This window comes from Oryx dammah, unplaced genomic scaffold (assembly GCF_014754425.2).
Source record: "Oryx dammah isolate SB20612 unplaced genomic scaffold, SCBI_Odam_1.1 HiC_scaffold_9, whole genome shotgun sequence".
NCBI lineage: Eukaryota > Metazoa > Chordata > Mammalia > Artiodactyla > Bovidae > Oryx > Oryx dammah.
The window spans coordinates 47892071-47907434 of NW_024070193.1; the positions used below are offsets into that span (position 1 = coordinate 47892071).

The window sequence follows — 15364 nt, forward strand, 5'->3', positions numbered from 1 at the left end:
TGTAACGGGAAGCGCTTCACTAGAAAGGATGAGACATGAACAGGTCTGGGGGGGTCTGCCTCAGCAGTGGTGAAGGCTCCAAGCAGACAGCGGGGACAGAAAAGAAGCTGCGCAGATGGCAGATGAAGATGCCCACTTCTGCTCTTAGCTTCCTACTGTTGTTTTTGCCTGTGAACTGAACATTTCCTCACAGTATCTACAGTCCTTCAGAGAAGAAATGGAAGCCAGTGGCTAAAGGATCACCATTTCAATTCAGTAACTCAAGATTTTTCTACTGCTCTCCCTTGGCTCAATTACCAGGAGAGGCCTTTTAAAGAAGAGTATTTAGTTACACCCTACATCTAAGACAGGCAAGTTCAAGATGCTTCATGGGCAAAGAGAATAGCTTTCTCTACAAGTCTATTTGAGAACTGATGCTATTCAATCTTGTCATAAAATGTGAACCAGAAAGAGATGTCTGAGGGCTGAAGAGGCAGCTTTCTAACTCTTCCCGGTTAGTTCTTGTGTTTTCCTTAATTTGTTTGAAATGCTGTAAATCTCTAGGAAGGTGACATTCCAATTCAAAAGTGGTTCTGAAAAGCACTTCAGAGCCACAACTTTCTTATTTTCTATGTTTTTAATATGGGACCTCCACTATTTACACTGGTCAAAGAATTCAAAACTCACTGGGCCAAAGTCCATTGAAAGAAACTATCCAAGCTGTACAAAGTAGTTGTTCTTTTTCAGATGGAACATCAGACTCACACACAGCCTTTTAAAACGACAAAGTCTAACTTCGGGGTTTCAAGGTTAGATTGGGCTCTAACTCTCTGTCATGAACCAGTTACTCAACCATGGTTTCTTTTAGCCTGTTTTCCCATCATAAGGGGAAAGTGGATCTGCCTTGAAGGATTATTGTGAGAAACAATCTGGGAAACTGCTCTGGTACAACGCTAGGAGTTCAAGAAATGCTCCTCCTTCTTCCTGGAATCTTCCTATGTTATTCATAATATAGGCATTCACACAAAATACAAAAAGAGCACCTTTCCATCTGACTGGGGGCTTATCTTGACATATCATTAAGTCCTGCTTTCTGTTTTCATATTTTTACATCAACGGTATACTATATAGTAAGACCCTATGGGTCTCTGTGGGTACAGTAACCACTTTTTTTTTGGCTGCACTGTCAGCATGAAAGATCTTAGTTCCCCCAACTGGGGATTGAATCCCCGTCACACACACATTGGGAGTGAGGCATTTTAACCACTGGATGGCCAGGGAAATCCCCACCCTAATCACTTTTAGATGAAGAAAAAATTTGTTCAAGGTTAATTATAAATGTAAAAGCATATTCAATCTTTTTTTTAGTAGCACTGAAAAGGGATGCCAAGAAAGCTTTTGGGGAACATATTTAAAACAGAAAAATAAATTGCTGAAAAGAATTCCCCTACCAGAAAAATCTCTAAGCTCCTTTGCAGCAAAGAGCTGTTATCACAAACCTAGTTTATGGAGTCCTTGCCTTAGCTAAAACACTTCTAAAACTCCCCTGGGGTGTTTTTCTCAGAGGCTTACTGAATTCTGGTTGCAATGTCTTTATTTATAGAGTGTACCAAATAACTGAGTGCTCAAAGAGATTAAATCTGAAACTGTGAAAGGCACCATATTAGACAGACCAAAATTTACTGAGCATAGATTGAAAATATAAACTCAATCCCTGCCTTACCTTGTGCTGATTGACACTCCATATTCTTATGATGGAGTCTCGACCGGCCGTGAAAAGTCTGTTAAGTGCTGGGTCCAGCTGCAGGGCATTGACCCCATTTCGGTTGTACTTCTCCACTTCATCTCGAATAACATAGGAAACCTGACAAATACATCAAGATTGGCTGTTTATGACGCTATAAAATATGTGATAATAAAATGTAGCCTTCTAACGGCCAATCTGAAATTCAAATTTCTAATATAAAACTTACTTCCCAATTCGATAAAATTTTTATTTTATTCTATAGAGACTGAGGGCTCCCCCAGACGCTCAGCGGTAAAGAATCCTCCTGCAATGCTGGAGTCGTGGGTTCAATCCCTGTGTCGGGAAGATCCCCTGGAAAAGGATATGGCAACCCACTCCAGAATTCTTACTTGGGAAATCCCACAGACAGAGGAGCATAGAGGGCTACAGCTCATGGGGTCTCAAAGAATCGGACATGACTTGGCAACTAAACAACAACATAGAGACGGAAGGGCTGAGCAGAGAAGAGTGACATGAGCTTAGACCAAGATAAGCAAGTCTGAGGCTAAATACTGCAAATGCCTCCTAACTTGACTCCTTTCCTACCCTGTTTGTCTTTAATCCATTTTCCACAAAGCAGCTGGATGAATCTGTTTTATATATAATTAAATTTATTTATTTTAATTGAAGGATAATTGCTTTACAGTACGGTGTTGGTTTCTGCCAAAGACCAACACAAATCAGCCACAGGCATACCTATATCCCCTCACTCAAGAACCTCCCTCCCCATCCCCCCGCCCAGGTTGTTACAGAGCCCGGTTGGAGTTCCCTGAGTCATACAGCAAATTCCCATTGGTTATCTATTTTACATATGGTAACTGGCTGACTCTTTAAAACATGTAGACAGAAATGTCTTTTTAGAAAATGTAAACATTTTTCCGTTCAGAAACCTCTCTGGGTGCTTACTCCACTAGACTCAGGATTGGGTCTGAAGTCCTCAAGCACCTCTCCAGCCCTCGCCCTTGCTCACTGCTCCCATGCCCCACACACACTGTTCCTCCAGACGGCGCACATGCTGATCCCCTCTGTCTACAAGCTCTTCCTCCCACTGTCTGGCTGACTACCATTGCAGTCTTAAGATTTCTGTGGAAATGATGCTTCCTCAAAAAGGCCTTCTCTGACCTGCTAAGCAAAAATAAGGTTTTGCTCTCCATTAACACACTAAACTTTTTCCTTCAGACTACTTTCCCCTACTTTATTATTGTTGGTAACAATAACACTCTGCTCCAAGAGAAAACCCAAGAGAACCAACCAAAAGCCATTACAATTAAGAAAAACTCAACAAACTGGGTGACAGCCAAAAGCAAAAGTTTGTATTAATGAAATAACCAGTAAGGATATAAAGGGGGCAGGGAACTTCACTTACAACAGCAACAAAAATAAATATCTAGAAATTCATTTTGCAAAGAAGATACATGCTGTGCTGTGCTTAGTTGCGTCTGACTCTTTGCGACCCCAAGGACTGTAGCCCGCCAGACTCCTCTGTCCATGGGATTCTCCAGGCCAGAATATTGGAGTGGGTTGCCATGCCCTCCTCCAGGGGATCTTTCCAACCCAGGCATCAAATCCAGGTCTCCTGCATTGCAGGCGGATTCTTTACTGTCTGAGCCACCAGGGAGGCTCAACCCACAGGATAAGGTACATAAAAGAAACACCTGACTAAAGGAGACATGCTGTATTGTAGCCCCGGGTGATTCAAAATAAACAATTTTTTCCTAACCTTGTGACTTTAACCTGATTGTGGTCAGAGTTCACTGGATTTTTTTTCCTAGAAGTTGACAAAAGTATTAATATATAGCACAATGTCTTGAGGGGCTAACCATGTCACTTTTTAAAATGAAAATATAATCTTTAAAATCTTAAAAGGTATTACAAAGCTACCAGAACTACAAAGGAAGACCACAATATGACATTAAAGGATCAATGGAATAAAAAAAAAATTCAGAAACATATTTTCCCAATACACACTTTTAATTTTGATATAAACAGATTTTGAACCAATGGGGGCAGGATAAATTATTTAATAAATTATCAATTAGGTCCTGTGTGCGCTTGAGAAAAAGATGAACAATAGGCCAGTTAGACCTAAATTATCTAGGAACATCTATTGGGAAAAATAATATTCTTTTTCTAAATCTTAAACCAAAATGAATTTTCATAAGGACTAAAGATTGAAATTTAATAATCTAATCATGAAAATACTTTAGAAAGATGGCACTCTTTGCAAAAGAAAAGAGGAACACTGATCCAAACCAAACTACAAGCCAAAACTTTCTGTACAGACAAATGTTCACAGCAGCACTAAACGCAATGGCCAACAAATGGAAAGAACCCAAATGCTCACCAACTGACAAAGGATAAACAGAATGCGGCATGTCCACATAACGTAATGTTACTTAACTATGAAAAAGGAGTGAAGTACTGAAATATGCTATGACAAAGACATTATGCTAAGGCCACAAATTTTATGAATTTATTTACATGAAATGTCCAGAATAGGTTCCATAAATCCAGAGAGACAGAAAGTAGACTAATAGTTTCCAGGGGCTTGGATGAGAGGAGGATGGGGAATGACTGCGATTGGGTACAGGATTTCCTTTTCAGGATGAAGGTGTTCTGGAATTAAGTGATCAATTTACTTTGTGAATATATTAAGAATCAGTGAGTTGTATACTTTAGAAGGTAAATTTATGTGAATTTTATCTTACTAAAGCTGTTATTTAAAACAAAATGAAGTTCTGCGTGTCAAAAATTAACAGGAACAAAGTTACAAGGCAAACACTTAACTGGGGGGAAAATGAATACAAAAGACCAAAGTTTACTCTTGACAACATATAAAGATTCCTTAGATAACAATAAGAAAAAGTCAGGCTCTCCATGAGAAAGAGCAAGGAAGGTCACGAAGAGGAAATTTTTTAAAAAGCAAAGAAAACAGCCAACAAACAAAAACAATGAAAGCTGTGAAATGGGTCAGGGTTGTATACGCAAAGACAAGGAAGATGTCTCAACCCAGCCTTTTGGGTGCAAGTAACTGTAACTGAAATCTACTCAAACCAGCTTAAGTTGTTTTTTTTTAAAAGGAGAATTCAAGATGAATTTAACAACAATATCTAACAGAGCCGAAGGGCAGGAAATACAGTCATGACTCATAAGAGACATTTTAAAAATAAAATCATGGCACTTCTCTACTGAAGTTTTTCACTGCATTTAAAGTCAAGTCCAAATTTCTCACATGCTTCGGTTCTACCCTGCATCTTCACACTCACCTCAAACTAAGTCCCCCCACGCTCTTGCACAACAATCACACCAAATTCCTTCCTGTTCCTCAAACACATCAAGCTCTTTCTCATCCTAGGGCCTTCAAATTTACTTTTCCATGTGCCAAGATTTCTCATGTCTCATTTCTCATGTCCAAAACAACACTCTTTTCCTAGCTTTTACCTTGTCTGGCTTACGCGTCACTCGCCAGGTCTTAGCAGAAAAGCTGCTGTTGTTTAGTCGTTCAGTCATATCCAACTCTATGCGACCCCGTGGACTGTAGCCTTCCAGGCTCCTCTGTCCATGGGATTTCCCAGGCAAGAATACAGCAGTGGACTGCCACTTCCTTCTCCAGGGGATCTTCCCAACGCAGGGATTGAACCCGGTTCTCCTGCATTGCAGGTGGATTCTTTTATCACTGACTCACCAGGGAAGCTCTCCCAGAAGAGTAATCTCTAAAAGGCTTTCCTTGATCTCCTTCCACTATCACTTCCTCCACTTACTGTGCAGTTCTCACCATGCTGCGTATTTGTATTTTTTGCCATATCTTCTCCATTAGAAAAAAAGCTACAAGAGGGCAAGGAACTTGTCTACCTTGTTCCTCCCATCACTGTATCCTTATTATAGTATTTGGCATATAAATGGCACTTCACCAATGTTTGCTGCATGAATTAGATGTTGAAAAACCATCAGGAAGCAAGTTGGCTTCAGTATGAGTGTCAGTCTCTCCTGATGTGTCTTTCTCTGGGGCTTCAAGGCCCCTCACCTCCGATTCTCAGCACACTTCCTTTAATGGAGATGGAAGAGCATGTATGAATTTTTATTTTCAGATTTCTGGGAGACGATCTGATTGGCCCCGTGGGAAAGAGTCAGAGAATAACCCATGGCTGTCAGGTCCTCGTCCCAGATGGAAAGGAATTCTTAGCACAACAAGCCTGGGCCAACCTCTTTAAGGGCATCTATTATAGACGTGTGATTAAGAACAGTGAAGAACTAGAAGTCTCCGAGTTGGATAAATTCTGGCACACACATCTATAACAGTGAACACTATTTAATCATTAAAAACAGTGGTGCAACTCTAGACTGAATGACACACAAAGAAAACCATGATATATTTAAGCAACACATGCATGGCCCAACATATTAGTGTATAATAATCTTTACTGTAAAAATGTTGCAGAATATTCAACATATGTTTATAAATAAACACACAAGTTTAGAAGGCTATACATATAGAAAACGACCGACCAGTAGTTACTTCTGAGAGATGGAACTACTGTGACTGTCATTCACTCATGTCTTTTTAGTTTAGTATGAATGTTTTATAACAGGCATATACTACTTAGTTTTTTGAATGTATAACAATTCTTATCCAACTAATTCTTGCCTGTATTCAGGAAATCAAATAGTACTGAAAGACAATAATGAAAAACTGTCTCCCTGTTGTTTGGGTAAGACTCTTCACATCCAGTCTTAATACTCAGAGGTAATTAATTTCAACTTTTGGTTGTTTCTGTTAGATAGCTACTGCCATTTCTTGAAATACTGTGCTTACCCTACAACTTTCTGACTTATCCATTTTAGACACTGCCTATTTACTCAAGCTACGGTGGATTAGGATGTAGCTGTGGAACTCCCCCCAGTACTTCTTCCTTCTACTCTTGCAGTACAGATAGATCCACCACGATTTTGAGTTGAATAAATAATCAGTGCAACACTGTTGGACTGTAACTGATGTCTACTCACTAGCCAAGTACTATATTATAAATACATTTCCTTCCTCAGAGAGTTCTTCATTTTCCCTAGAGTTCCTCCTTTCCTTCAATGGTTTCCACTACTTTAACTTCAATTTTCTTTAACTGCTGGTTCTGCCCAGCAAGAACCCACCTTTAGCATCCTCTTTCCCAGAAGGCTTCCCCCACCCTCTCCCCACAGTCTCGATTCAATCTGGCCTGGCTGCCCTCTCAGTCTGCTGATACAGTTGTCACCTCCAGTGCTTCCCTTTACTGCTTTTCTGAGTTAGAGCCACTGTTTCCTGAATTCCAGTGTTTCCTTTCTTTGTTCACTTTCCCAGAAGTACATCCCCAGGGCCTTAAGAAACTAACACAGAAAAAGGTACATGGGAGGCGACTTAGCCATTGAATGTCTGAAAAGGTCCTTATTTTTACATTAGATTTGGCAGGACAAAAAAGTCCATGTAGGAAAAACTCAGCTGTTGATACTGAAGAGAAGCTGAAGCTACTCTAACCTCTTCTAGCATCCAGCGCTGCCATTGAATTCAATGCCACTGTTTCATTTAACTTTAAGGTGATCTCATTTTCATTCTCTCTGGTACCACAACCTGAACACTCCAAGATTTTAGGATCTCTCTTTTCACTTGGTGGGGTATTATTATTATTTTTTTTAAAATCAAGATCATTTTTGGTCCTTTTATCATTAATTTTGCTATGTATTTTGAAAACCCTTTCAATCTAGACATTTCAGCTCTAGGAAATCATCTTATATAAATTTATCAATAACTATCTCTGTTTTCTTTGCTCCTTAAACTTCATCTTTTATGCATCCTATATTATCTGTCTTTTTACTTACTTTTGTAAGATTTCCTTTACTATTTCATAACTCTGCTATTAATTTTATTTTAGTAAATTTTAGTATGGTAGACAAAATAGAAACAGTATCTTCAATAAGGAAATGACTAGATCAATTATGGTCCATTCATTCCATGTAGTCATTAAAGAAAGAACTACAAACAATGATATGTGAAACTTGTTGTCATAGATAAAAAACATTGGCTGTAGATGGAAGAAAAACAGGATTCAAGTCTTCCAACAAATACTGATTTAAGCCTCCATCAGCTGCCAGGCTCTATTCTAAAGGATAGAGTAGTTAGGATACAGCAGCTGAGGATACAGTACTGAGCACAGAAGCCCTCCAGGAACTTTCATTCTAATGGGGGAAGAATATTCCAGTGAGAGAAAGAATGTTTCAGCAAGTTAAGTGAGGCTTTTTCTTTTCAAGATATAGGCAAGCTTTGCAGGCAGAAGAGATGGAAGTAAAAGAAAAAGAAAAGTACAAAATTCTGGAGACAGAAGCAATAAATGAGTGAATGAAGTCCCAGAAAAACTTCATTTAGGCAGTCAAGAGTACAGGCAAAGGTAGAGAAGATGAGCACTCATATCTGTCTTGATTGACTTAAAAAAAAAAGAAAGAAAGAAAAAAGGAAGGAGATTCAAGAACTCTACAAGGGATGGGAGGCCAGCCCTTCAGTAGGAAGCATATATTTGGAAGAGAGAATTAAAGGGACTGGCAGGGAGAAAAATAACAGGGTATTCCCACAGCAGCAATCTCCAGGTAGGTTACACCAGGAAAGCCTGCATCCAAGCTCATTCAGTGGCTGAATTCAGCTCCCTGGAGATGTAGGCTGGAGGGCCCTGTTTCCTTGCTGGCTTTTAGCTGGGGATCCACGCTTGCTGCTAGAGGCTGCCTGTAAACCTTCTGCTTTTTATGTGCCCTCTCCTGCAACAGAAGGGCCCTCTCACACTTCATCTCTCTCTGACTTCTGCCTCCAGCAAAGAAAGTTCTCTGCTTTTTAAGAGTTCACATGATTAGATTGGGCCCACTGGGATAATCCAGGATAATCCTCCTATTTTAAGGTCTGTAACCTTAATTACATTTGCAAAATCCTTTTTTATCATGTAACCATAACATATTCCCAAATTTCAGGGATTAGAGCATGGGCATTTGGGGGGGGGCGGATTCTGTTACTATAGTAACTAAACAATTTTTTTGTATGAAAATAAATGTGGACATATTACAGAATGAGTACTAAATCCCAGTATTTTTAAGAAAAGAAAGGAGACCTAGAAGTATTTCAGGCTCACAAAGAGGACACTCTGGGCTATTCCCCAGGCTTTCCTGAGGTGTCATTAACTCATTTCTACTTGAATGTCTAACAGACACCTTTAATCACTTTCAAATTGAGCTCCTCACAGTCCTCTCCAAAGGAGCTTTTCCTGTGTCTTCCTCACTGATGAATGGCAACTCCGTTCTTCCAGCTGCTCAGGCACAAAACCTTAGTGCCAGCCTTACTTCAACTTCTCTCATCTCACATCCGGCCAGCAAGTCTTGTCATCCCGAGTTCAACCACTTCTCATCATCTTGGGTGGAGCCACTATCACACAGCACCTGGATATCTTAAACAGCTACTGATTTCTCTGCTCTACCCTTGTTCACTGGCAGTCAGATAATCGTAAGAATACACACTTCTGCTGTAAATCCACCAAATGCCTCCTACCTCGCCTAAAAGTCAAAGCCCCGACCACGGCCTGCAAATTCTCTGCATGACCGGGCCAGCAGTCGCCTCTCTGATTTTGGCTCTAACTCCTCTTCTCCTTTTTCACTCCATGGCAGTCACAATGGCAAATTTATTATTCTGCAAATAGGCCAGCTACTTTCCTACCTTAGGACCTATGCATTTGATATTCTCACTGGAATGCTCTTCTCCCAGATAGCAGATCTCATTTCCTTCAGATACTTACACAAAAGTTAGCTGCTCAGTAAGGCCTTCTCTGACCACCACAAACAAGATTTCACGTCCCCTCCTCCGCTGCTTTTCACTATCTAACCATTTCTGACATTTAAAGGTTATTTTTGCCTCAACATAATATTATGAAAAATTTAGAGCATATATAAAAGTTGAAGGAATTACACAGCAAACATCGATATACCAACACAGACATATTTCACAGTTAACATTTTCTGTATTTGTTCTATCTCGTACCCAGCCATCCATTTGACACATTATTTTTTGACAGCTTTCACATTAAGTTGCACACCATCAGTAACAGTTCTTCCTAAATGTGTATCTTCGACCAGAGTTCATCATTCATTTATGGATTTTTTGAACGTAAAAGTTACATTCGTGAAATGTACAAACCTTAAGTATACAAAAATACTTCTGACAAATTAATACACCTGTCGAGTACAAAACCCTACCAAGATATATATGTCACCACCCTAGAAAGTTCCCTCATCCTCTTCTCAACCTTGACACCAACTCCCAGACAATCTAGAACTGACTTTTTTCACCAGAGATTAGTTTTGCCTGTTCTACACCACCTTATAAATGGAACCACACAGCTCTTTTGCTTAAGGCTACTTCCAGCTCTCAGGCTAAATCTGGCCCCCAAATCGGCCAAATATGAATAATTCTTACATGTGTTTTTCCTGTTCAATCTTGTGGACCACAATTTTCTGCTTGTATCTATGTTTCAAGAGTGTTGATTTTAAAAAATATTCTAAAACTCAGTCTTGCAAATATAAATAAGACACTTTCTAGGCTAACTTCTAGTCATGAGTTAGTAAAACGCTCCTACCCAGGTTAGCAAAAAACCACCTAAGGGCCAAATCCAGGCCAAAGCCTGTTTTGTAAACAAAGTTTTCTTGGAGCATAGCCAAACCTACTCCTTTGGGTAGTGTTCTATTGCTGTTTTCATGTTATAATGGCAGAGTTGAGTGGTTATGACACCTGCATATTTTAGGCTTACAAAGCCTAAAATATTAATATCTGGCTCTTTACAGAAAAAGTTTACTGACCTCTGTTCTACTGGATGTCCTACTGGCACTGAAATTTTTATTACCTATCGTATATAAAAAGTAACTCACCTTGGACATATGGCTAACTTATAAGGGTCTTTCCTTGAGAAACTAGGATTTGCCATCATTCTACAACCTTAACAAAGTCTCGAAAATTAAACAACCCAGAATTGGGGCTCAGAATCAGGTGTAAAGATAATGCTGAGCTCTTACTAGGTCTAGCATAACTAAATATTTGACAGGGAAAGGGGGTCAGTATTGGTAGAAAAGACGTTTGTGGGTTGCCTCTCTATCCCCCGCTTCTTTTCAATGTTTTCCTCAAGGCAAGCGCGTCTTAGTAGAGACTGTGCAGGGAGTATTTAAGAGACTTTCTGCTCTGCGGATAGGATGGTGCAAGGACATGAAGTCCAGGAAGGAGCGGCCACCATGGACCAAGAGGGAAGGCCTGATCCAGGAGTGTGGGAACACTAAGGACAGTGAGTAGGTGCGCCTGAGTGCTCAGTTGTGCTGACTCTTTGGGACCCCATGGAGATCACCAGGCTCCTCTGCCCATGGGATTTTCTAGGCAAGAATACAGGAGTAGGTGGCCATTTCCTCCTCCAGGGAATCTTTCCAACCCAGGGATCAAACCCTCGTCTTCTGCATTGGCATGCGGATTCTTCACCACTCAGCCACCTGAGAAACCCCAACTTGTAGGCAGCCTAAGGTTAAAGCTGATTTTACATCACTTCTCAGGTTAGAGTCACAGAGAGCCTACTGGTTCAAGATCTCCATGAAACTAGCACGACCTATTCGGAGAAGGCAATGGCACCCCACTCCAATACTCTGGCCTGGAAAATCTCACGGATGGAGGAGCCTGGAAGGCTGCAGTCCATGGGGCCACTGAGGGTCAGACATGACTGAGCGACTTCACTTTCACTTTGCACTTTCATGCATTGGAGAAGGAAATGGCAGCCCACTCCAGTGTTCTTGCCTGGAGAATCCCAGGGACGGGGGAGCCTGGTGGTCTGCCGTCTATGGGGTTGCACAGAGTCGGACACGACTGAAGTGACTTAGCCTTAGCACCAACTCTTAAGTTATCATTTACATAAGTCAACACATAAGTTTATTATGTGAACCTGGTTATGCTGGATTGAGGGTCATTTCCAACCGAAAAAAAACAAATCCTCTGGTTATGAAAGACCAAGTATGTATATTCTTGAACCAACGAGTACTGGGGGCATGGTTACTGCTCCTATGCCAGGAATACTGGTGACTTCTGTTGAACATCATGCCAAGAGTTCTGAAGCAAACAAGGAAAGAGCCACAAGGGAAGATGCAGACAGAGAGCCAACCAACTGACCCATGCTGCTGGAAAATCCTAACATTAAAGGGAACGCTAGGGACTGAAAAGATTTGCTTTGACATCGATTACTGGAAGCTCCATCATATATCTAAATTCACATATTTGTCTGCTCATGTTTCAGACAATCACAAATCCACCCCTGCTCCTCATACTCACCTCCAGCTTCCTCAGAAGCTGAAGAGAGTAGGTCTTGTGCTCATTCTTCACTATGTCTATAACTGATAAGCAGTATGTCTGGGCCCTTCTCCATTGGTTATTTATCAATATTATAAGTCTCAATGGTTCTTTCTGGCCTACTATTTGATAATGGAGCTTGGGGCTACTGCCTCTTGGTACAAGAAAGAGAGCCAAGAGGCAAAAAATATTTCTGTAGCCATATATATTTTTTCCAAAATGGAAAGTTTTTGTAAGAGCAAAGAATATCATAAAAATGTTAAAAAAATAAAAAGGTTCACATATGTTAAGGTAAAAGTATCTTGTTTCCTGCCTTACCAATAATCATATAATCTAATACCCCAGAGATAATCACTGTTAATATCCTTGTAGACTTTGAAAATGCATTATTTCCTGTGTGGAAATCGGACCATGCTATGTTGATTTCCTATTCTTACCTCTGGACATCTTTTCTTTAATATAAATCTAGCTTATCTTTCTAATTGCAAAGCAATCTACTATACGAAAGTACTTATCTGCCAATTGACTACTGATAGACATTTTGGTTTTTGTTTTTCACAATGACAGCATTCCTATAACAAACATCCTCACATGACAAAAGATAGATGCATATGTACTTTCATAAAACAATTTTTCAGACAAGGAATTGCTGGATCAAAGGGAATGCATATTTAAAATTTTGAACAAACAGCAAAAGACAAAGCAGTGAATACCATGACTCCATTTTAGAGTGAAAAAAAAAAAATCACCTAAGTTGAGTACACATACACGAAGAAGTATGGAACACTTAATTTTCAACCAACAACTCTGTCCTCCAGAGGACATTTGACAATGACTAGAGTCAATTTTGGTTGTCACAACTGGGAAGGTGCCAGTGTCTAGTGGGAAGGCAGGATGATGCAAAACAACAGCCCTCCCACAATTAAGAATTATCTGGCCCAGGAGGTCAACAGCACTCAGAGTGAAAAATCCTGGGCCTAGATTATATCTCACACTCTCCAAAACAGTTTTCTGGGAAGAGTGGAGCACAATAATCATTTATACTTTTGTACTGTTTGTGGCTTTTGTTTTGTTTTGCAACGAACATAAACTAGTTTAAAAAACACTTTCATGATCGAAAGTTCACCCTCGTATTTATATAAAAATCCTTCTCTGCGCCTTCTCATATTGGTTCTAAACCTTAGGGACAAATTCTGAAAGACTCAAACAAGACTCACTGAATTTTCTCTGCAGCCAACTGATAGTAGAAAGTTCTTTTGAATGCTCTTCCTAGGAATCAGTTTCAAGTCACTTCACCAATCTGACTGCTATACCTATTAAGAACAAAGTGCTAAGTACTGATTTCCAAGTTCCAGTTTTGCACTCTGATCGGTGAAGAGTGAATTTATCATCCTCCCTCATTCTGCATACAATGGCTCATATTCAGCTTATTAAAACATTCAGTTTTTCCACACCTGCTGCAGCTAACTTATACTTTCCCCATCCTGTACTTTTATATTGCCTTTTAAGTCTAAATCCAAGAAACTAAGACACTTGATTAGGGTAGTAAGGAGAGTTAAGGAATGTAGGGCAGCACTTCCCTACCTTAGGGCAGTAAGCAGAGTTTTCTAAACACCAGAAAACAATTAAGTTACAATTAAGTTCACGTTTTAGTCAGGAGCATACATTCTCACCACCTGCCTTATGCACTTAAAAATCACCTAACAGGGTATGCTATTTTAGATTCTTGTTAATGTCACTCAATTCAACAAACATCTAATGAGTGCGGAGGACACTGTACTGATCAACGAGATCAATAAAAGAAAGAAGTGAACTGGTCAGAAGATCTTATGGCCAACAGCCATTTCCTGGGCTAACCTCGATGAAGGAATCCCTTGCCCAGATTACCAAATATTCACTGACATATGTAGCACTACGTGCAGGGCTGCGTCTTATAAAGAAAGCTTGGGTGCTACTGATCCCTGCACTCTCTCAATTCTTTACACGTTCTGGGGTCCGAACTAAGGCTCAGTAAATGTCTAACGAGGAAGTGCACCGTACTATCCCCATTACAGACAACATACTGCAGGTAATCAGTAATACTGATTTTGAAGCTGCAACTCCAGTACTTTGGCCACCTGATGCAAAGAGCTGACTCATCTGAAAAGACCCTGATGCTGGGAAAGATTGAGGGCAGGAGGAGAAGGGGGACGACAGAGGAGGAGATGGTTGGATGGCATCACCGACTCAATGGACATGGGTTTGGGTGGACTCCGGGAGTTGGTGATGGACAGGGAGGCCTGGAATGCTGCCGTTCAGGGGGTCGCAAAGAGTCGGACACGACTGAGCTGAACTGAACTGCAGGTAAACACCTATAATAAGGCTTTTACTCCTCAGGTCGTTGAAAACAATAGGTAGCAATAACTCAAACGTACCCCAAACAAAACTGTACTCATGAAGGCATAAAGCACACACGGGAGGCTAAGGTAACTCTTTACTTCTGAATAATATTATACATTAGAGAGACAGAAAAATTCAAGGATGCATTGCACACTAAGGATGAAGAAACGGTGAAAATACTAAATTCCAAAACAATGAAAATTACAATTCTCCCACAAACCCCGGCACACTCCCACGTCGTTTCCACCTCGCGGGGGAGAAGGCTCACGCATAAAAGGCGGCTGGGGGTTCCCAAGTGCAGAACCTCCTCAAAAACCCGGCAGGGCTCAGCAGCCACGCCACGCCCCCGCACGGGCCCACTCACTCAGCTGCCCGTCCGGCGGGCAACAGTCCCAAGGCCTCCGCTCCGACGCCGCTGGGCACAGGGCTTGGGAGACAGACGAGGGAAGGGGAAGGCAGGTGGGCGGGGAACAAGCCCAGCCCGACACCGCAAGCACTAGCCTACGAGACAGCGGATGACCTACAACACCGAGCTCCCAACTGCGCGTCCAAGGGTCCCGGGACTGGGCCTCCGCGGGTGCAGCCGGCCGCCCCCCGCCCCTTCTTCAAGCCGTTAGCGCCGCGGCCCCACCCCTCGCCGCCAGCCGCGCCCCGTCCTGCTTGCCCTAAGCCGCTACCCTGGCCGACCGCGGCCCGAGGCATCTGCTTGCCTGATGTGGGACCGAGGCTGCCAGCCACGCCCGGGAGGTCAAGGAGCTAGCCTTTCCTACCTGCACTTTCCTCCGCCCTGCCGTGTTCTGCCGGTGATGGGCCGCCATCTTGCATGTTGACAGTCCTACGTCACTTCC

General features: G+C 41.4%; 1 protein-coding gene across 1 annotated transcript in view; it reads right to left on the reverse strand.

Annotated features, from left to right (window-relative positions):
* Positions 1 to 15363, reverse strand: part of WDR48 (WD repeat domain 48) — a 49192-nt gene extending 33829 nt beyond the window's left edge. The window contains exons 1-2 of the mRNA XM_040246202.1: positions 15287 to 15363; positions 1703 to 1843 (exon numbers count right to left, since the gene is read on the reverse strand). Of these exons, the coding sequence (XP_040102136.1) occupies positions 1703 to 1843; positions 15287 to 15334 (189 nt within the window). The 5' untranslated portion in view covers positions 15335 to 15363. The remainder of the gene's footprint in view (positions 1 to 1702; positions 1844 to 15286) is intronic.
* Between the last annotated feature and the right edge of the window lies 1 nt (position 15364).